At 37.8% G+C, this 23,180-nt stretch overlaps 3 protein-coding genes across 7 annotated transcripts; 2 read left to right on the top strand and 1 right to left on the bottom strand.

Moving 5' to 3' along the window:
- Positions 1-682: 682 nt before the first annotated feature.
- Positions 683-3,797, top strand: LOC111992176 (protein trichome birefringence-like 31). The gene is made up of 5 exons (XM_024024010.2): positions 683-1,171; positions 1,816-1,987; positions 2,160-2,359; positions 2,747-2,893; positions 3,344-3,797. The coding sequence occupies exons 1-5, from the start codon at positions 798-800 to the stop codon at positions 3,696-3,698; spliced, it is 1,248 nt and encodes a 415-aa protein (XP_023879778.2). The 5' UTR covers positions 683-797; the 3' UTR covers positions 3,699-3,797.
- Positions 3,798-3,873: 76 nt separating this feature from the next.
- Positions 3,874-13,226, bottom strand: LOC111992175 (uncharacterized). 5 transcript variants are annotated; one of them, XM_065774706.1, is made up of 7 exons: positions 13,020-13,223; positions 11,295-11,489; positions 10,454-11,039; positions 10,001-10,261; positions 9,858-9,920; positions 4,840-4,994; positions 3,874-4,312 (listed from the first exon to the last, which is right to left on the bottom strand). In XM_065774706.1, the coding sequence occupies exons 2-7, from the start codon at positions 11,394-11,396 to the stop codon at positions 4,112-4,114; spliced, it is 1,368 nt and encodes a 455-aa protein (XP_065630778.1). In that variant the 5' UTR covers positions 11,397-11,489; positions 13,020-13,223; the 3' UTR covers positions 3,874-4,111. The 5 variants fall into 5 exon arrangements, with proteins under 5 accessions (XP_065630778.1, XP_065630774.1, XP_023879775.1 ...); XM_065774702.1 differs by having other exon boundaries at positions 10,106-11,039; positions 13,020-13,226; XM_024024007.2 differs by having other exon boundaries at positions 10,001-11,039.
- A 2,906-nt stretch (positions 13,227-16,132) lies between these two features.
- LOC111992165 (uncharacterized) lies at positions 16,133-16,738 on the top strand. Its single transcript, XM_024023997.1, has one exon. The coding sequence runs from the start codon at positions 16,133-16,135 to the stop codon at positions 16,736-16,738; it is 606 nt and encodes a 201-aa protein (XP_023879765.1).
- The last annotated feature ends 6,442 nt before the right edge of the window (positions 16,739-23,180 follow it).

The following is a 23,180-nucleotide window of genomic DNA, read 5'->3' as shown; positions in this document are numbered from 1 at the left end:
AAACTCTATTTCATTAAAATTTCTTTTTTTTTTCCTTGATTTTTTTAATTATACTCTTTCTTCATCCTCAAAAAACACAAAAATAAAATAAAAAAACTGACATGCACAATAACGGTGCTTGTGTATATTTGTACAATAAACGCATAAACTGATGAGATGATTTTTGGAGTTGGACAAAATTTGAGACTTACGTTATTTTATATCCAATGATGTAAATGCTCTTAAAAACATGACATTGCTCCTAATAGAAAATTGAAAGTTTGGCTTTCTTTATTTTATTTTCTTTCCTTTTACATATATATATTTTCCCTGGCAGAAAAGAAAGTAATAATCATGATTCATAAGCTAGCAAAATTTATGACGAAGAACAATTGGTCACGAGACGACCATTGAATGAGTTCCCAAAAGGAAAGGAAGTATCACCGTCTAATTAAGTAGAGTGAAACACAATTCAATAGTTCAAACTTCAAAGACCTGTTTGTCCACTTTGAGCTTGACACGCCACCTTTTTCTTGTGGAAAACCAGAAGAAAACAAGGAAGTAGTGCAAACAATCCAATTGGATGGCCAGGCCAATGATCATAGTCATAGTCATAGTCATAGTCATACTCAACAAACTACCTAAACAAGTTAGAACCAACCAACTGGTGGTTGGATGTTGTAGTATTGCACAGATACTTAGAACTAAAGACATTCATTCTAAGTTCAAACACCCGAAGTAACTTTTGTCTCATCATTTACAAGGAGAAAGACACAACACAACCATTGCATCTTTTTCAATCAAACCTGATATCCTAAATGACGAAGCATCTCTCCCTTGATCGGCGGATCCAATCACTATTTCCTGTTGCATTGGCTTCTCTTCTAGTCCTAGGAACTGCACGACTAGTTCTGGATAACTTGAAGAGCAACCACAGCCAGATTTTCCGGCTATATGGCTGGCCAAGAGGTGAAAAGCATAGCTTACCAATTGTTCTCTCTCCCAAGGATCGTATTGAAGAAAGATGCAATGTGTTTGAAGGGAAATGGGTGTGGGACAATGTGTCGTATCCTTTTTATACAGAAGAGAGCTGCCCCTTCTTGGTTAAACAGGTGACTTGCCACAGGAATGGGAGACCTGATTCCTTCTACAAGAATTGGAGGTGGCAGCCTAATGGATGCAATCTCCCAAGGTAAACACTATTTGTATATCATTTTTTTTTTTTTTTTTTGGTTAAAGCACTTATCTTACTTTCGGAAGTAAAGATCAAGGTTGATCACTGCTCTACAAAGCAATAGAAGCACCTTGTAAAATGCTAACCAAACAATTCAAGATGTTATTTCATGTTACTTTGTTTTGTTGCGGTGTGGAAATGAATTCCAAAATATAAGTGAAATGAATCTGTCATTTTTTGTTTTAGACAAAGTTTCACTCTCCTTCCATCCTATTACGTAACAGTTCAGAATTCATTAAATCAATTAAGCAAATTACATGACTATTACATAGGTTATGTGATTACAACTACACTTTGATAGTCATTTGAGTTGCCATTAAGTGGGTTTAAGAAAATTTTTGTTTTTTTTTTTTATTAGTGGAAATTCATTTATGTTTTTAATTAGATGGCATGCCACATTGCCACTTCATTTGATGATTTTATAGATCCACCAAGATGTTTGACAAATCATTGTAGAACCATTTCATTTCATTTCATTAGGAGAGAGATTTGTGGTTCAAATTCCTTAGAAAGAAAAGAATAAAACTGTGTCATGTTATTTGTCATACCACCACTTTTATAACTGGTGATATGGAGTTTTTGAATGTTTTTTGACCTCTCAGGTTCGATCCATTAAAGCTGTTGCAGATCTTGAGGGGTAAAAGGCTCATGTTTGTAGGAGACTCAGTACAAAGAGCCCAATTTGAATCAATGGTCTGTTTAGTACAATCGGTAATTCCAGAAGGAAAGAAATCCCTTCGAAGAGTTCCTCCCAGGAAGATCTTCAAAGCCGAGGTACTATTCCCAATTTGCCTATTATCCAATAATTACTCCAAAATATATATATTCAACAGCAATGATCAAGCTTTTATATATAGGGAAACCAAGTATAACTTGTCAGGTTTTGAACTATGATGATAAACTTAGAAGCACTCTATTAAAATTAGGATTTTTTTTTTTGGGTCAGGAGTATGATGTATCGATTGAGTATTACTGGGCACCCTTTATCGTTGAGTCTAACTCGGATCATGCAACAAATCATACCGTGCTGAAACGGTCGGTCAAGCTTGACTCAATAGCTAAGCATGGCAAAGAGTGGGAAGGAGTTGATGTGCTGGTATTTGAGAGCTATGTCTGGTGGATGTATAAGCCTCTAATTAATGCAACGTGAGTATCAGATTCTATAACTCACTAATTAAAACCCAAGTAGATTTTTCTACATCGAGGATTGTGTAACCATGTAATTAACTTATCTTTGGCAATTAATCATAAAACTGCGAATTTTTTCGAGGTGTTTGTTTGTTTCGTGGAAATTGAGTTGGTCCAGCGCATATAATCAAAGTCGTGAAAATGAGAGAGAATGACTTCTGTGATCCATCATTGTTTCTAGCTCGTGGATTTTTTTGCTTTTTACAAAAAGGGTCCATCAAGCATTCAACCTTTCTACTGTACATCTTACTTTTACATTTCAGTTTGTCCTGTAAAACTATTTTGAGTGGAGACTTGAGTTTCAGAATCTAACACTACCTGCCTTTCGTGGTTTTCTGATTTCAGATATGGATCTCCATATAATGTGAAAGAATATAATGTGACCACTGCCTACAGACTAGCCTTAGAAACATGGGCAAATTGGATAGACTCCAAGATCAATCCTCATAATCAAAAGGTGTTTTTCATGAGCATGTCTCCAACACACCTATGGTGAGTTTTACTTTATATATGAATTTGTGGAAGATAAAGAATACATAGCATCACCTCCCAACCATTTCCTTTTGGGTGTTTCTATTCCGCCAGACACATAAAGCCTAGAGATTACACATTGATAGATAGCTTTACTCTAATCCCTCCCTAGAAACTCCCCCATCATTTTTGTGTTTTCCAGTGTTTTGGACTCCCACTGGTAAAGGACTTGGATTTGATTTCAGAATTCTAGAATAAATGCAAGAGATTTCAGCTCTGCTAGACTAAGTGCTAGGGAGAACCGAGTTCCTCAATAATTAACTAGATTAAAGCCCAAGAAGTCCCTTAAGTTGAAGTGTAATTGGACTACAAGCTTCTAGAAAGGCACCAAGTTTTTGCCCCCAGTTTGAAAAACACCACTTACTGTTTTGTTTTGTTTTTTTTTTTTTTTTTTTTTTTTTTTGGACGTAGGAGCTGGGAATGGAAGCCTGGAAGTGATGGAAACTGCTTCAATGAGTCAGACCCAATCCAAGGTCCATACTGGGGCACTGGCTCAAGCCTCAAGATCATGGACATAGTACATGACATATTACAACAATTAAAAGTCAATGTAACACTTTTGAATATTACACAATTGTCAGAGTTTCGAAGGGATGCTCACACATCAATATATGGGGAACGCAAGGGCAAGCTCTTGACTAAGGAACAGAGATCTGATCCAAAAAAATTTGCAGATTGCATTCACTGGTGCTTACCAGGAGTACCTGATACATGGAATGAGATTTTGTATGCTTATTTGTTGAAAAATTATCACGGTTTTTTGTAAATTAAAACTACACCAAGAAATGTGATGCAACCCTCCATAAAATTTAGGAGGCAGCATTACATGTTGCTGAGGATTCAAAATTGCAATCTTGTTTATCAATTTTTTGAAATGGAGGATTTTCTTTCTTAAAAAAAAGAAAGGCCACAAAGCTTAAATAGGGAGAAAAACCAATGACTACATCCGCAAGTACTAATGTATGCATTATTAGTAAAAGAGTATAATTACCTTGTACCCCAAAGATGTTGCAGTATATCGAAACTTAACCAGAAAAGAATACTATTAATCTAGAACTGAAACAGTCATTGAACGACCTTATTTTGCATGTGTACATTGAAAGTAGGAGCCTCATCTGCACAGGAAATACGCTCTCTGACCAGTCTAATTGCAGCTATATACAGAGGTTTATTGTTTATCTACAGAAGCTCCCATTCGGTGTCATATGAAAGTTCTAATTGCAAATCTTTCGAGTTTAAGGATTTTGCAGGGGTAGATGTCAAAAGAGGTTGTGATCCGTCTTTGCTAGACCCCATGTCAACATCTCCATACCAAATTGCTAGTTGTTCATATTCCTTCACCAATCTCTTCTTTGAAGCAAATGCATCTTGAATCTTTTTCTAATGTGGGGAGAGAGTAATTATAAAAATAAAAATAAAAAGATTCAGTTGCCAAACTCTTCAATGAAAAGTTAAAAATAAATAAATTTAAGGCATAAAAGATTCTAATATAGTTTCCAAGAAGCACAATTCCTTAATGCTGAAGTACATACAAGAAAATTATTACTTTCAAAAGCCATAATGACTCCAAAAAACATGTTCCAAATAGGTTTCACTTAAGTACATTCTATGTATTGATATATTGAAATTCCAAACAAGTGTGCCCTTTCAACATTGAGAAAAAGGAACAGAACTCACCATTTGATGAGTTCACTTTGACAGATCAAGTATAATAAAGCCGACCAGATTTGACGGATATGGCTTTTTCTCTTAACAAAATATGTTATTAAGGTCAGGAAAATGATGTTCAGTTTCCATGTTAGACAATGTTTAAGAGGGCATGTTAGACAATGCATTCCTACCCATTTTTATTATGTTAGCATTCAAACAAATACAACAAGAACAGTTTTATCTGAAAAAGAGAGTACCCTGTACGATCTGAGCTTTCGCACTCTATGAGAGACAGCATAAAGTTCACTAGGTTCTACAATGACACAGCTTTCATCAAGCTTCACCTTGTCACACAATTCAATGGTTTCCATATCATGGTCATTAATATCATTGTTCAAGTCATATGAATGTCCTGTAAAAAAGCTTTATTAGTGATAAATGATAAGTGATAAGGTAACAACAAAAGATATTGCAAATGTAGGGATTGTCAGCTATAATTTCCAATCAACCAACCTTGCTAATGCAGTCCGAAGGGCATTCCAGTCATTATGTCAGAAACAAAAATATCATAAGAATCAGACTAGCTACAATTATATTCAACCACACAGAATGACGACCATTCCCTCTGGTACCAAAGGTGTATGATACATCAACTGCTGTAGTCTTCACCTCATTAATATGTTTTTCAACATTAAATTTAATTGACTATGAAACATGTTGAAGTGGGCCGTGTGTGGCTTGAATTGTCACAAGCCCAAGTCTACCTAGTCGGTCACAGTTAACCGAATTCAACTAGGAATACATCTCCTAGTAACAGCCGACTTTGACATATATATAAATATATATATTATTTATATTTTGGTTATGAGATGAAGCAGCCGTGTAATTAGAGAATTCCAATTAACCTAGTGAGCAGCCGCATGAGAGAAAAATAGAGAAAAGAGAGGCAGCCAGCTTCTATTCTTATTGTTTCTGTGAGAAGTGCTAGGGTGTAATTGGGATTTGGGTTTCTTGAGAGTGTTATTGTGCACTATTGTATCTCCCTATTTTTATAGTGAAATTTCTCTGTCGTCTCCGTGGAGATAGGCAGTTTGCCGAACCACGTAAATTCTTGTGTTTTTGTGTGTGTTTGTTATTTAATTTCCGCTTATTTACTGTTATTGATTGGAGTCCTGGGGTGCTATCTGCACGACAAGTGGTATCAGAGCAAGGTTAGGATTCAATCCTTTGAACACAGTAAAGATGTCAAGCACAAAGTATGATGTAGAGAAGTTTTGTGGCAAGGAAATTTTTCTCTTTGGCAAAGGCGATGAAAGATCTCCTAATTCAACAAGGAGTTCACAAGGCCTTGCTTGGGAAGGAGAAGAAACCGGAAACGATGAAGGATGTAGAATGGGTAGAGATGGATGAGAAAGCAGCTAGCGCTATTCGTCTAAACCTAGGTGATGAGGTCATTCACAACATCCTAGAAGCAAAGACGCAAAGAGGTTTGGAAAAACTAGAAGGTCTTTATATGAGAAAGAACTTGACGAACAAGTTGTACGTGAAGAAGCAACTGTATAGTTTGCATATGAAGGAGGGTTCAGATTTGTTGGAGCATCTCAACACATTTAATATGTTGAACACCCAACTGTCAAGTTTTGGGTGAATTATGAGGATGAAGATAAAGCATTACTCTTGTTAGCTCGCTTCCTACTTCTTTTGATCATCTAGTGACTACGTTGATGTACGGCAAAGAGACTATAGTACTCGAGGAGGTAACTAGTGCTCTCTTGTCACACATAAAGATGAAGCAAGATGGTGATGGTTCTCAGGCTGATGGACTATTGTAAAGTCTGAGTCAAGCAATAGAGGTAGAAGCAGGTCAAGAGGACGAACTCCAAAGGAACAGATCACAGTCTAAATCACGTGCAAAGAAAGATGTAGAGTGCTTTTATTGTCACAAGAAAGGACACTACAAGAATCAATGTAAAGAATTGAAAGAGCATTTACAAGAGAAGAAAATGGAAAGAAGCCCCTAGAATCAGCTAGTGTTGCTGAAGAAACATCAGAGAGAGTGAAGCTGGTGCAGATTTACTTTCATTTCATCAAGTAACAACGTTCTATTGGAATCTTGGGTTTTAGATTCACATGCTCTTATATATGACTCCAAAGAAAGATTGGTTTGACACGTATAAGCCTTACAACGGTGGTATGGTCCAAATGGGTAATGATGCTACATACCCGGTTATTGGGATTGTACCGTGAAGATAAGATTTTGATGGAGTTGTGAGAGTTCTTAGTAATGTCAGACATGTTCCAGATCTTAGAAAGAATTTGATTTCTTTAGGAGTATTGGATGATTTGGGCTATTCATACTCATCAAAGGGTGGAATCATGAAGATTACCAAAGGTGCTTTGATGGTGATGAAAGGACAGAAAGTAAGCACGCTTTACAGATTGATTGGGAACACAGTTGTAGGAAGAGTTGCAGTCACCACTCNTGAGATTGATCCACAGCAGCAACAAGAAGAGTCTTATTCAATTGCTAAAGGTAGAGAGAAGCGAGTTCACAAAGCACCACAGAGATATGGCTTTGAAGATATGGTTAGCTTTGCTCTCATAACTAGCAGTGGAGATCCATTGTCTTACAAGGATGTAGAAGAGATGGGGTCACTACAGAAGAATAAGATTTGGGAATCATCTAGTATGTTGATAAAGCCAATTCCAACAGACAAGTTCAAGAGCTACTTGGACTTGGTTGATGTTTGCAGCTTGTGAGCCCTTAAGGGCTAAGGTGGAGGCGATGGAAGAGTTTGCTCGTGCAACTTGATCAATTCAAGCCAAGGTGGAGATTTGTTGAAGTGGGCCGTGTGTGGCTTGAATTGCCACAAGCCCAAGTCTACCTAGTCGGTCACAGTTAACCGAATTCAACTAGGAATACATCTCCTAGTAACAGCCGACTTTGACATATATATAAATATATATATATATATTTTAGGTTATGAGATGAAGCAGCCGTGTAATTAGAGAATTCCAATTAACCTAGTGAGCAGCCGCATGAGAGAAAAATAGAGAAAAGAAAGGCAGCCAGCTTCTATTCTTATTGTTTCTGTGAGAGAGTGCTAGGGTGTAATTGGGATATGGGTTTCTTGAGAGTGTTATTGTGCACTATTGTATCTCCCTATTTTTATAGTGAAATTTCTCCGTCGTCTCCGTGGAGGTAGGCAGTTTGTCGAACCACGTAAATTCTTGTGTTTTTTGTGTGTGCTTGTTATTTAATTTCCGCTTATTTACTGTTATTGATTGGAGTCCTGGGGTGCTATCTACACAACAAAACAGAATGCACAGGACCATGTCCAAGTAAAAAATGATTTTTTTACCTGATGATGTAAACATTCCAGATAACATCCAACACTAACATTATTATTATTATTATTTTCTTTTTGGAAGGAAGGGGAAAGAAGGGAAGAGAAAGGACCCGTTCTCCTTTGTTTGGTTAAAATGAAAGGGAGGAAAGAAAGGAAATGTGGAGAGAATGGGTTTCTATGGGTCCTACCAATTTTTTACTATTTACTAAACCATAAAATTACTCTTATGCCCTTGAAAAGTTTTGACTTTTTATGAAATAATTTTTATACCTTCATAATTAATTGATAATTTATAATTTAGTAATTTTCCTTCCCTTTCTCTCTTTTCTCTTTCCCTCTACATCCATGCACGCTGAGAAATATTTTCTTTCCCCTTCTTTTCTTTTCTTTTTTTTTTTGAGTAATTTCCCCTTTCTTTTTTCAATTTCCCTTTCCTCACTCTTTTCTCTTCACTTTCTCCCCTTCTGTGCAACCAAATATGGAGTAAAAGGCCGGTCAGAATGGATAAACCCCAAGCTGAAAAAATGGAAGTTGGACAAATCCAACTCCCAGAGACACAATCAAAATCTGTACCTGGATTCAGTGAATCACATGCCCAAAAAAAAGGCTAAAAGAATGGAATAAATGTTTCAATCCAAATAACTTTATTGCTACTGTAAAATTTCATACAAGTTGGGTCAAGAACGAAAATCAATAGTACTCAAACTGAGCCCATCATTCTAAATAATCCTAAGATTAAGAGAATCACATCTCAATTTTATTTGCTAACTGAACAATAGATGAATCAAAAGGCTAGAAAAATATGAAAACATAATTATTACCACATGACATGAGACATAAATAAGGATTCAAAGAATTGTGTATATAGAACCTGCTTAAGAAAAAAACAATAATTTACCACAGAATACACATCTCAAATTTGTATGCTAACTGAACAATACATGAATCAAAAGACTAGAGGATATGAAGACATAATTATTACCAACTGACATGATACACAAATAAAGGTGCAAAGAATTATGCATATAGAACCTGCTTAAGAAAAAAAAAAACAATAATTTACCACATAATACATTGTCCGCCTAGAAGGCTAGAACACAAGGTTCTGCTAGAATGATGTAGTAAATGTCAAAAAATAACATAATTTGAGCTCCTGAATATCAAGGAAGCTCTGCATCATCAGAAGTAATGCTGTCAAAGAACAATCAAGCCCTACATTACCCAGAAGAAAGACCATTGTGGTACATGGTACAGGCACATAAACATTGTATACTACATATCCAAGAAAGTCAAATGCTTAGAATAGGCTTATTAGACGTTAAATAAAGTGGTCTTCAAGTTAAAATGTTTCAAATTCTAACCTAGTCTTGCAGAAAATCTGTAATGTATATAAGATTCAAACATTACTTTATCACCTTTAAAAGTATAAATAAGAGACGGAAAAGACTGAAATCTTCAGACTGCCAAAATTCATGCATTGGTAATGAAACTGTCACCACATTTGGGATTGAGTAATCCAGAATGTAGTGTATTATGGTAACTCTAAATTCATGCCTTTGATACCCCCACAAATACTTTGGAATCGACCTAAATGCAATCAGTAAAATGATAAAACAGTGCCTAAGGAATGGAGCAAGTAAAATGCTAGATTACAAAACTATGGTTAAGATTCTTCAAGGCTAAAAACATAAGCAATTATCATAACCATCATCATCACCATTTATTTATAACTACCAAAAAGAAATCAGAGAAAAGGCCAATGAGCTCTTGCTCACGCACTTCCTTTTCCCGTAAGGGTTGAATGGAGGGTAAGGTCATGGGAACCATTGGATGTGTGTGTTACTTACCGTTTAAAAAAAAAAAAAAAAAAACAGCTAACTGAGGGGAAGGGGCAAGGTAAGAAAGAAAGCGCAATAAAATCTCACCTAGAGCAGATTCAGATGATTCATTCAGAGAAAAAATTTCCTTAATTCTGGAAGTGTCTTCTTCTGCCAAAATATTAGTTAATTACACCAGTTGTATTGGAAACATAGAAAATTTTTATAATGTAAAAAGAAAAAGTACCAACCAATGGATTCCAATGATAGTATACAGCTGGAGGAACCAAGTCCTGACTCAACTGACTTATTCTTACAGGAGATAATTGGAGCTGGTGGAGAAGAGGGGAGCTTACTGGAATTATCACAAACGCAATCGCCAGAATAATTACAAGATAATGCACCCAGGTAGTTGTCAGGTGATTTTCCAGACAGACTAAAAGATTCTGCTAACAGGGAACTGCAGGCAGATAAAGGCCTCATCTCTTGTATTATTTTCTCACCATATACAACTGAAAAGGATGTTTCAGAATAAGTAAGAACACTTGAAACATCAGAAACAACCTCAGTGACATCTACAAGACTATCACAAACTGTTCCCATTTTTGGAGAAGATTGGAACTCCACAATATGCAATGAAGATGCTGGTGAAACCTCAGCCGGAACTCCAAATGCATTTTCATGATTATCATCATTAAACTCACCAGAAAATAAATTTTCAGAGGATTCTTCATCACCTGGAGAAATTAACTCCAACACCTCAGGTGCAGACTCCTCTATTGCATTTTCTTGATTATCAACATTAAACCCACCAGAAAATAAAGCATCAGAGGATTCTTCATCACCTGGAGAAATTAATTCCAACACCTCAGGTGCAGACTCCTCTATTGCATTTTCTTCAGTGCTCTCATTTGGATTTTCACTTGTTGGAACATCATCAACCTTTTGGAGAGTTTTGTCTGTCACTGCCTCCTCAAGAGAATCTACAGAAGTCAGAGGAGTTTGACTTTTAAGGTGAGACCCATTTAATGCATCTGGCAGCTGTTTTGTCACAAGATCAACTGCTTCGGGCTGCACATTTGATTGCATTATGACAGTAACTTCCTGCTTTTTTTCCTCACCCATCATTGACTTCAAATAGGTGCCAATAGCAGCATTACTTTTCAAAGCCACAGCTTGAGCTTCACGCTTTACGGAATCCACTAATGCATCTTGGACAACATCGGAATAGAACTTTTTCACATTTCCACCCATATTTTGCAACTGGTTTTCAACATATTTAACTGTATCCTGTACATGAAAGCAATTCAAAATTATGAGAGGAAAATATGCTGCAGTCAAAAGCTTAATTGCAACTAAATTGAAGATGGGTTGGACCAGATTACATCAGTGCATCTAACAAAGTTATTTGTTTAAACAAACAACAACCAAATAACACCCAGTGAAAACAGTGAAAATGCCAGTCTCATGAGAGGATTAGTTAAAGAGCACCAAAAAAAAATAGGGAAGAGCTTGTGGAAAAAGGTAAAATAGAATCAAAGCTACCTTGCTCACAATATCATCCACCTCTTGGCACACAGCTTCAAGCTTCTGGAAAAAATTTCCCACCCAGGTTATACCTTTACGATTCAGATCCATTGTGGACATGTACTATATTGCTGGAACCAATGTTCTAGATACCTCAACCTTGTAAAAGGCACCAGGAATTAGCATTCAAGGATGATAAAATTTACCTGCAGACTTTCAAAATATAAAAAATTTGTCAAGATTCACATGACAGATTTGTAGAACACTAACTCCAGCAAAACCAACATCCCAGCTCAGAGAAACTGTATAGAAGATAATCCCCCATAAATTGACTACTAAAATAGCGTATTTTGAAAAACAGAAAATAGATATACAAGATAATATACTTTTTCCTATCCCTCAAGCTACAAAAATAGAAAACTTAAGGGCATTTCGGATTAATCTAGTGCAATGTGTTAAAATAATAATTAATTGAAAGAGAGTCATAGAAAATCCAAGGTGTCAGCAAGTCTCTAACTCATCATCCAAGTGAGACAATAGCTCAATCACTTCTAATATAATATAACAGCATTAACAAAGGAAAGAGAGTACATCACACAATTCTCTTTAGCCATTACAGTTTTACAACTCTTTTTTTTTTTTTTTTTAAATAATTCTATAGTTGTGAGAGAGGGATTTGAACCCTGGACATTCCCTTTGGAAACAACAAGAGGTGCCAATTGAGCTACAAGGCTCTTAGCCAATTTTACAACCTAACGTACTAAGCAGCATAGAGTATTATCTATGTTAGAAAGTGGACTTCAAAGTTTACAAATACATACACCATAAATAAAGAAACCATAGATCAAGAATTTTTCAATAAGTAAGTACCAAAGTGTATATAACATTTTTTTTTCATGTTATTGAAAAAAAATAAAGGTTGTACATAGTGCACAAAACTCCCACTTTCGAAAGGTCTGGGAGAGTTGATTCTCCCCCAGTATATTATCAACGAGACAGAAAACTGATGGGAGATGGAGCAACCAGAATGTTCTAGAAAGGCAACAATAGCAAGGAACAAGCTGGTCTGAACCAGAGTGGTTTCAGAGAGCGACAACAGCTGTGACAACTTAAGTGAAAACCCAGACCAATCAATAAAAAAAGTTTAAATCAAGGAAGTGGGAGCTTTGAGCCAACAAACTGATTCTTTTAAAGGCATTAACTTGCATTAGGCCTAAAAGCCTCTTTCCTTTTACTTTTTTGTTAAAAAAACAAAACAAAAGATAAACTTCTCTGGATAACGACCATCGAAACAAGTGATGGTTATCTTAAAACTCAGACCAACTTTAATTTAACATACACTCTCGTCTCTCGTCAAACCATCCATCAGGATTGTGAAAAAAAGAAAGAAACTTTGTCCCAAGGCCGAAATGGAAAAGTATTCTTGTTTTGATTTTATGTGTAAATCAGTGTCACGTAGCAAATTTATGAATCACCCAGACGAGATGATCAAAGCTGTAATTATTATAAGCTGCTTTGGCGGCCACTAAATAAATGACCAAATATGTATGTATTAATTCGTTCCATTATTTCCCTTCACTATTATGAAAAAGAAAATTTAGACATACATACATACAGAGAAGCTAGAGGAAGCAATATTATCATCAATAAACTGATAACTATAACAAATTAAACACACAAACGCTATATTAAATTCAGCGCAGAAAGCGTAGCGTAAAGAAGATAATGAGGAGGAGTGGTTACCGGAAACCTGCAGCTGCAGCAGGAGGTGATCGGCGGTAAGATTATTTATTAGCGCAGCTTTTTTAGCAGTAGAAGAAGAGAAACAGTGGTGAGAGAGGTTTTGGTTTTGTTTTTAGAGGTGGAAAGGTTTTAATTATTAATAATTTCTTTCTTCTTTTTTTTTAATTTTAAAATCCGCGAATTGTTAGGTATTGGTTACTTTTACCACTGCTACTTTTAGACTTCAATTCTCAATGTTGAATTCAGATTTATATGCCAGACGTGCAGCATAACTTGTTCTATCCAACCTTTAAACTTATCAAGCCTCTTGAGTTTTGAGTGGTGTTTGTAACCTGTCTTTCGTGTTACAACTTATTAGTAATTACCTACTCGCTGCTCCTTTGTGTTTGTGTTTTTTTCTACAATAAAAAATAAAAAATAAAAAATTATGACTTTAGAACGGCTCTGTTTTATTTTAATTTTGGCTTAAATGCAAAACTCGTCTACTATATTTCATCACAATTCATTTCAGTCATTTAATTTTATTTATTTTTGTTTTAGTCCTTTAAATTTCAAGTTTATTCAAGATATCTTTATCAACTTCTGTTAAATGTTGCGCTTAATTATCCAAAATTTTAATTTTTTTCTTCAAATTTTTTAACTAAAAAATCCAATTAATGATTGAAAAATATTTTCTATAATTTTATATAAAAAAATTTAACAAAAGTTTGCAAAAAAACCTTAATTGAATAACTTGAAACTTAGATTACTAAAATTAATTATGATGAAATTTAGAGGGTGAATTTTGTATTTTGGCCTTTTTTTTTTTTTTTTTTTTAAGAACAAATGTATCTAGATCTATTCAAGATCTAACTATTATCTTGTGTGTATGCAATTACATTTCTCACACACCAAATTATTATTGGGAGGAATCCGAGGCTGAGGCAAAACCTCAATTGGGCATATATTTAATTTTCATTTAGTTTTAAAAGATTTGGTGACTTTTTTTTTTTTTTTTTTTTTGGGTTGAGAAAGTTATATACAAGGACAGACTCAAGAAGGGCGCAAAGCCCCCCCACATCCCCATGCACGGTAGCGGCTTATAGAATATATGTGAAAATAATTATTATATTTTAATAATTATTATAACAAAATAGATAATTCTTATTAGTTGTGTTATAATATTATTTTTAGTTACATGTATCAAACTATTTGCATATGAATTTTGCATTTAATGAATCTACATATGATTACAAACCTTTCTCAGGATATGCTTGAAATCTTTTATGACAAACTTGAAAAAAAAAATTAAGAAGAAAATTAAATTGAATTAAATAAAAAAATAAAACCATATAAATTGTAAAGTTGCATATGAGTCTATGACGGCTTTAAAATAAAATTTTAAAAAATAGCTCATTTCAACTTTGATTTTACTATTTTAGTCAAATAAGTTCGATAATTGCAAAGGAAAAAAAACCCTATTTTATAGTGATGGCTCAAGAGTAAAAATAATCAATGCACAAAAAAATTGATATTGGAAGAATGATGACTTTTTAAAGATTATTAAAATTCAGGAATTAAAGTTCCAAAATTTTACAATTAAAAATAAAAAAAATGATTAATGAAAATTTGTTGGGAATAAAAAATTATACTAATAATTAGCAAAAAATATTAATTAATGTTGCAAACCAATACATAATACTATGCACACTTTAGATAAATAAGTATTATGTGATAATGTGGGGCCAGCTATATAAGGTGGTATTGGTAAGTTTGTAGGGAATGGGCCTGCGGCCCAATGGCCCAATCCGAGGACAGCAATCCGTCCAAGGATAATTTAATAAAAGCATGATATGACTAATATAAGAAGAAGAGCCGAGGATTGCACATGAAAATCCAAAATGTGTCCGAGGATAAGATTCACCTCAGAACGATTGTCCGAGGTGGATGTAAATATCTGATTACCCTAGGTAGTCCATAAGGTTGGATTATAATTGAGAAACGGATATGGGATAGTGGAGGCAACAAATATCTTCTGACGTTGCTACCTCCACATTAAATGCTTCCCAGCTAACTCTCTGGCCGCATTAATGTGAAAGTGATGCCTAAACAGTGATCAAGCAGCCTTATAATGGCTAGTTGAGAATCCTAGAGAGGGGGGGATGGGACAGAAAGGAGTTCCCATGATAGAACCTACACGTGTATGGCGAAAACAAGTTGAGGAACGTAGTATATAACATGAAAAGGAACGACATTGTGAAGGGACAGAAAAAAAAAAGAAAGAGAAAAGAACCAAAGAAAGAGAGGCTTTTCCTATCACTTAGATCTAGTTCTTGCACTCACTCTCTAAAAATTTATTGTTTGGGCTTGTTAGACCATTTTTCCTTTTCATTTTAAGAGGTTTTTCCGAATTGAGTCCTTACAATTGGCACCGTTTGTGGGAAGAACTTGATCTATTTTTAGGGAAAGGTCAGTGCGCAATTAAAATGGAAGAGGGAGCATCGCAACAACCAGTAGTGAACCCACAACAGACAGATGTTAACCCCCACCAGGCAGAGTCTAGGGTGTCCCATCACGACAATCTGTTGGTAGTCCATGAACAAAGGGGGGATCGTGAGGGAAGTGTGCGGACAACCCATACTGAGAGAAGCCACTCTCGGGGTAGAAGCCATATTTCCCATGTAAAGAACGACGAGGACATGCAATGTGAGATAAAAAAACTGAAAAGGGAATTGCGACACGAGTGACGAAAGCGTAGGTCTCACCACTCCAAGCAATCTTCTGAAGAGTCCGATGACACCAATTATTGGCGAAGGTCGAGAACTCCGCCCACGAATCTTTTTCCTACAATGAGGAACACCACCGCGGGCAGGGGGAAAAGAGTCCACCTCGCCGAGGGTTGGGGAATGACGCTTTGAACAAAGCTTTGAGTCAGGTTTCAAAATCACCCTCCACTCGACGTATCGAGGATGCAGATCTTCCTCGGCGATTCCATCAACCCACGTTCACTATTTATAATGGTAGGACGGATCCATTGGAGCATGTTAGCCATTACAGTCAAAGAATGGCTGTTCATGCTAAGAACAAGGCCTTGATGTGTAAGGTTTTCCCCATCTAGTCTAGGCCCAATAGCGATGAGATGGTTTAACGGTCTGAGAACAAATTCCATTGGCTCCTTTGAGAAGCTTACCCAGGCTTTTGGGGCCCGCTTTATCACCTGTAGGAGAGTCTCACAGCCCTTGGGTTCGTTATTGTCCATGTCTATGCGCGAGGGGAAGACCCTGAAGGCCTATTCTGATAGATACTGGGAAATGTTCAACGAAGTAGATGGGGCCTACGACGACGTGGCCATTAATACTTTCACGGCTGGCCTGCCAACCAAGCATGATCTGAGGACATCATTGACTCTCAAACCTGTTACCAGTGTGCGCCAACTTATGGATCGGATTGACAAGTATAGAAGGGTAGAGGAGGATCAGATACAGGGTAGAGGCAAATCCAAGGTAATCACTCAGGAAATGAGGGATTTCAGGTCGGACCGATATAATAATAATCGGCCTCGGAAGGATTTTGGGGGGCAATCAGGATCAACTAATTCTCAGGTGGTTAACGCGGTGTTTCGAGAACCGGTGCAACAGGTTCTAGAGAAGATAATAGACGAGCCATTCTTTAGATGGCCCAATAGAATGGCAGGGGATCCTGCGAAACGTAATCGAAACCTCTACTACCAGTATCACTAGGGTTATGGACACACTACTGAGGATTGCAGAACTTTGTGGGATCATTTGGATTAGTTGGTGCGAGAAGGAAAGTTTACCCAACTTCTGCACCATTCCAGTGGCCAAGGAAGTCAGGCAGGTTCGACATTTCGGGGAGATGCTTCTTCAGGACCCCCCTAGGTACGATACATGTTATATTCGCTACCCCGGGTAGAACCGGATCCTGCCCTTCCAGGGTAATGTCTTTGTCTCATTGTTTGGATGAGGGGTCCGGTTCAATGTCAAAGAGAGCCAGATCGGAGACATCGTTGGTGTTGGGCTTTTCAAAGGAGAATAAGAAAGGAACCATACATCCACATGATGACGCTTTGGTGGTTACACTAAGGATCGGGGGGTATGACGTCAGGAGGGTGATGATTGGCGAAGGTAGTGCAGCCGAGGTGATGTATCCCGACCTGTATAAAGGGTTAAATTTAAGACCCCAAGACTTGACAGCTTATAGTTCCCCATTGGTGAGTTTTGAGGACAGGTCGGTCATTCCGATGGGCATGATTAGATTGCCTATGCAGACTAGCTCAAATGTGGTGGAGGTAGATTTTATTGTAGTAGATGCTTTTTCTCCGTACATTGCCATTTTGGGTGGGCCTTAGCTGCATACGTTGGGGGCTGTCTCTTCTACACTTCATCAAAAGGTGAAATATCCATCAGGAGGCCAGGTGTTAGAGATATTGGGGAATCAAACCATGGCTAGGCAATGCTTAGTAGCGGCTATTCAACATCGGCCAAAGGCAAACATATCAACCACGGCCGAGAATGATTTATAGCAATCAAAGTCTCCAACGACCCTTTCCTGCACATTCGCTGGGGGAGTGGAGTGTGAAAGTTTGGAAAGGGTGAGTGTTGAGGATGACCCAAATAAGTTCTTTCAGGTCGGAGCGCAGTTACCTGTGGCGGAGAAGGAACAATTAGTTGAAGTCCTTAGGAAAAATATTGATGTGTTTGCATGGAATGCTTATGAAGCACCAGGGGTAGATCCAGATTTCATTTGTCATCATCTGAATGTTAACCCCTCTGTTATTCCAAAAAAGCAACCACCTTGGCATTCGTCCAAAGCACACATCGAGGCCATCAAGGACGAGGTGACCAAGCTCAAACGGGTAGGGGCTATCAAGGAGGTATTCTACCCTCAATGGTTGGCCAACATGGTCGTAGTGAAAAAAAAAAATAGAAAGTGGCTCGTGTGTGTAGATTTTACAGACCTTAATAAGGCCTATCCAAAAGATCCTTTCCCTATGCCCCGTATAGATCAACTGGTGGATGCAACGGTTGGCCACCCTCGGATGAGTTTCCTGGACGCCTTCCAGGGCTATCATCAAATCCCACTAGCAGTGAATGATCAGGAAAAAACCGTTTTTCTCACTCCCACTAGAAATTACCACTATAAGGTAATGCCATTTGGCCTGAAAAATGCAGGGTCTACTTACCAATGGATGATGACAAAGATGTTTGAGCCACAGTTGGGCAGAAGCATCGAAATCTATATTGATGATATGGTTGTGAAGAGCAGAGTTGTGACTGAGCATGTGGCAGACCTTACCAATACTTTTGAGATTTTGAGGAAACACAAGTTAAGGCTAAACGCATCCAAGTGTGCATTTAGAGTGGGCTCGGGGAAATTTTTAGGTTACACGGTGACTCACCGAGAAATTGAGGTAAACCCTGATCAAATCAAGGCCATAAGTAGCTTGCAAGCACCTCGAAATCCCAAGGAGGTCCAAAGGTTGACTAAGATGACCACTGCTCTGAATAGATTTATTTCTAGGTCGGCGGATAGATGCAGGTCTTTTTTCCTTTTACTTCACAAGTGGAAAGGATTCGAGTGGACAGAGGAGTGCACTCAAGCATTTCAGCAGCTTAAGGAATATCTGTCTCGGCCACCAATTATGTCTAGCCCCGAGGTGGACGAGGTCCTTTTTTCCTACCTTGCGGTAGCCATTTATGCGATTAGTTTCGTTCAGATACGGGTGGATAATAGCGTGCAACAGCCAGTCTATTATGTGAGTCAGTCGCTTCACGAGGCTAAGATGCGTTATCTACCGTTGGAAATGCCATTTTGGCAGTGGTACATGCTACGTGGAAACTTCCCCATTATTTCTAAGCACACACTGTGGTCGTCCTCACCCAATATCCGCTCAAGGTAGTACTTCGGAGTGTAGATTACACAGGTAAGGTTGCCAAGTGGGGCACAATTTTGGGGGCCTTTGATATTAAATACATGCCTCACACCTCTGTAAAGGGCCAGATTCTCGCCGATCTGGTGGCCGAGTTTGCTGAAGGCCCTGAAGAAATATAAACAAGTCCACCGAACATGGATGAAAAATCGGTTGGCCTTATATCCGTGCAGCATGCCTCGCCCTGGAAAGTGTATGTGGACGGAGCAACAAACCAGTGAGGCTCAGGAATGGCGCTAGTTCTGATGTCTCCTGAAAAGGTTGTTATCGAGAAGTCTTTAAGGTTGAGATTTTCAGCTACTAATAATGAAGCAGAGTATGAAGCTTTATTGAATGGGATGGCAATGGTCAGGAAACTAGGTGGAAGAGCAGTGGAGATTTTCTTGGATTCGAGGCTAGTTGTAGGTCAAGTTAGAGGTGAGTTGGAGGCTCGGGACACCAGAATGCAGGAGTACTTGGGCCAAGTTAGACGTATGCAAGCAAATTTTGAATGTTTTGAAGTAACCCATGTTCCTAGGAGCAAAAATGCCCATGTAAACTCTTTGGCTACCCTTACTACCTCCTCGGTGAAAGATTTACCCCGAGTGATAACGGTCAAAGATTTGAACACACCCACCCCAATAACGGGAGACTCGTTCTAGGTCAATCAAGTAAATTCGGCACGCAGTTGGATGGACCCTCTGTTACTATTCCTTGAAAAGGATGTACTACCTGAAGACAAGTCAGAAGCTGAAAAGATACGAAGGAAAGCTCCTCGGTTCTGGCTGTCCGAAGACAAAAAGCTATATAAACGCTCCTTCTCTAGGCCGTATTTGCTTTGTGTACATCCCGAAGTATCAGAGGCGTTATTGGAAGAGCTACATGAAGGAATTTGTGGTAGTCACACTGGAGGGAGGTCTTTATCTCATCGGGCGATGACCCAAGGGTATTGGTGGCCAGGTATGCAAAAAGAAGCATGAGAATTTGTTAGGAAGTGTGACCAATGTCAAAGGTTTGCACCGAATATCCATTAGCCAAGGGGAGCCCTTAATCCGCTTTCTAGTCCTTGGCCTTTTGCTCAGTGGGGTTTAGACATCGTGGGTCCTTTCCCTAAAGCGGTTGGAAATAGGAAATATCTGTTAGTTGGCACAGACTATTTTATGAAGTGGGTCGAAGTTGAGCCTCTGGCCAATATCAGAGACGTGGATGTCAAGAAGTTTGTTTAGAAAAATATCATTACTCAATTCGGGATTCCTCAATCTCTCGTCTCGGATAATGGTCTTCAATTTAATAGCAAGGCCTTCAGAAAGTATTGTTCCGATCTAGGGATAAAGAACAGATATTTCACTCTAGCCTATCCGCAGGGAAATGGGTAGGCTGAGGCTATCAACAAGGTTATAGTTAATGGGCTAAAAAAAAAAGATTAGATGATGCAAAGGGAAGATGGGTGGAAGAGCTACCACATGTCCTCTGGACATATCGAACGACACCTAGACAGTCGATAGGAGAAACCCCATTCTCAATGACTTATGGGGCTGAGGCTGTGATTCCTCTCGAAACAGGTTTTCCCACCCTAAGAACCAGTACTTTTACCTCGGATGGAAATGATGAACTGCTAAAGAAGAATCTAGACTTGATAGACGAGCGACGAGAGAATGCGATGGTTCAATTGGCCTATTACCAACATAAGCTTAAACAAGGCTATGATGCGAATGTCAGGTTAAGGCCGCTAGCCCCAAGAGACCTGGTATTGAGAAAAGTCTTGGGAACTACTAAAAATCCAGCCTAGGGAAAGTTGGGGCCCAACTGGGAAAGATCGTATCGTATCACATCTGTAACGGGGATAGGTGCCTATTACTTAGAAGATTTGGACGAAAAAACTATACCCCATCCCCGGAATGTAAGTAACCTAAAGAGGTATTACTATTAATAAGAGCAATTCTTTTTTACTTCCACTTACAATTTGTCCCAATTCTCCAACTTATGCTTTTGAGTCTATTGAAATATTAAACAGAAACTAAGTTATGTCAGGTCCTCGGATAACAAACTTAGTGAAAATTAATACACTACGACATTTATTGAAGTATTAAACAGAAACTAAATTATGTCAAGTCTTCGGACCACAAACTTAGTGAAAATTAATACACTACGACATCTATTGAAGTATTAAACAGAAACTAAGTTATGTAAAGTCCTCGGACCACAAATTTAGTGAAAATTAATACACTACAACATCTATTGAAGTATTAAACAGAAACTAAGTTATGTCAGATCCTCGGACCAGAAACTTAGTGAAAATTAATACACTACGACATCTATTGAAGTATTAAACAAAAATTAAGTTATGTCAGGTCCTCGGACCACAAACTTAGTGAAAATTAATATACTATGACATCTATTGAAGTATTAAACAAAAACTAAATTATGTCAGGTCCTCGAACCATAAACTTAGTGAAAATTAATACACTACGACATCTATTGAAGTATTAAACAGAAACTAAGTTATGTCAGGTCCTCGGACCACAAACTTAGTGAAAATTAATACACTACGACATCTATTGAAGTATTAAACAGAAACTAAGTTATGTCAGGTCCTCAGACCACAAACTTAGTGAAAATTAATACACTACGACATCTATTGAAGTATTAAACAGAAACTAAGTTATGTCAGGTCTTCAGACCACAAACTTAGGGAAAATTAATACACTACAACATCTATTGAAGTATTAAACAGAAACTAAGTTATGTCAGGTCCTCGAACTACAAACTTAGTAAAAATTAATACACTACGACATCTATTGAAGTATTAAACAGAAACTAAGTTATGTCAGGTCCTCGAACCACAAACTTAGTGAAAATTAATACACTACGACATCTACTGAAATATTAAACAGAAACTAAGTTATGTCAAGTCCTCGGACCACAAACTTAGTGAAAATTAATACACTACGACATCTATTGAAGTATTAAACAGAAACTAAGTTATGTCAGGTCCTCAGACTTCAAACTTAGTGAAAATTAATATACTATGACATCTATAGAGGTTGTAAAGCAGAAGAAAAAACGCGACAGATCATCCAGACAACAAACTTAGTAGAAGTCAGTGCTTCTTAACTGGGATCTGTGTAATTAAAATAGTGTATCCAAGTAAATCGCATGAGCATCACTTAAAGCATTTTAAGGTGCCCAGTATCTCGCTAGTTAAAGTATCTTTAGAACGTATTCTCAAATTTGGACACTTTGTAATGGATTAGAAGTAAGCCTCAATAAGGTAGTGAAACTTGTGATTAAGGTCTACTCTGTTCTCTAACTAGTATACCTAATGATGAATCTTCCTTTATAGTATCAGGTTTGCTTCTCATGCAATCATATAAAAACAAAAAATATTCGCACAGAAAATTGCGCAAGTGACAAATAAAGCCATAGCATTCTTTATAAATGTATTAAAACAAATATATGCATCACATTCCAAATGTCTTTTAAGAATAAATAAAATGAAAAATAACTAGAATTTAGCTAAGTCAACTATGGTTTTAACTTTATTTGGAGCTTGGATTGGGGAGCTTTGCCAGTTGCTGGTGGAGGCACATCCTTTTCCTTCTCCGTTTGAACTCCTCCTACGGGCAAAGTGGTGGAAGCTAAGGCATGTTCAAAGCTTTGAGAAGCTGCTCCATCTTTGGGCTTTTCACCTACCTGGTCCGAGGATTTGTCTTTGGACACCTCAGCCGCTTTGGGTTGCTCCTACTGGTTGAGAGAGGGAAGATTCTGAGTTTGGGCTTCTTTGGCCAAGTCAGCAGCTGTGGAAGGCACATCTTGTGGCTAAGAAGAAGAGCCTGAGGCTCGTATAGCTAGGGGGAAATAAACGCTGTCTGGTCTCCTCAGCTCGAAAGAAGGGTTAACACAGGCTCGGTTGAGAGCTTCTGTCCAAGTCTGGGCACAATATATTCGGCAGACAGCTAGTACCTCCGTTCTGAATTTCTTCTCCATCTCAGCTACACCGATGTCGTACCCGTCCTGCTCAGCCTTTTCCTTTTCTTTTTCTACCTCGGCCTTTGCAGTCTCTACCTCGGCTTTTGCCTTCTCGGCCTGGCTTTTAAGCTTCTGGGCTTCCTCCAATTGTTTCTTTAAACTTGCCATCTGCTCTTGGGAGGTTGCCAGTTGGTCAGTAGCGTTGCGTAGATGCTTCCTCTGATCCTCGGCTTGCCTGTAAGCGCTATCCAGAGCCGAGTCGGCACTCTTTCGAGCGTGCTCTT

The sequence above is a fragment of the Quercus suber genome, unplaced genomic scaffold (genome assembly GCF_002906115.3).
Source record: "Quercus suber isolate HL8 unplaced genomic scaffold, Cork oak 2.0 scaffold_7, whole genome shotgun sequence".
In the NCBI taxonomy this organism is placed as follows: domain Eukaryota; kingdom Viridiplantae; phylum Streptophyta; class Magnoliopsida; order Fagales; family Fagaceae; genus Quercus; species Quercus suber.
This window is presented reverse-complemented; position numbering and strand designations above follow the sequence as displayed.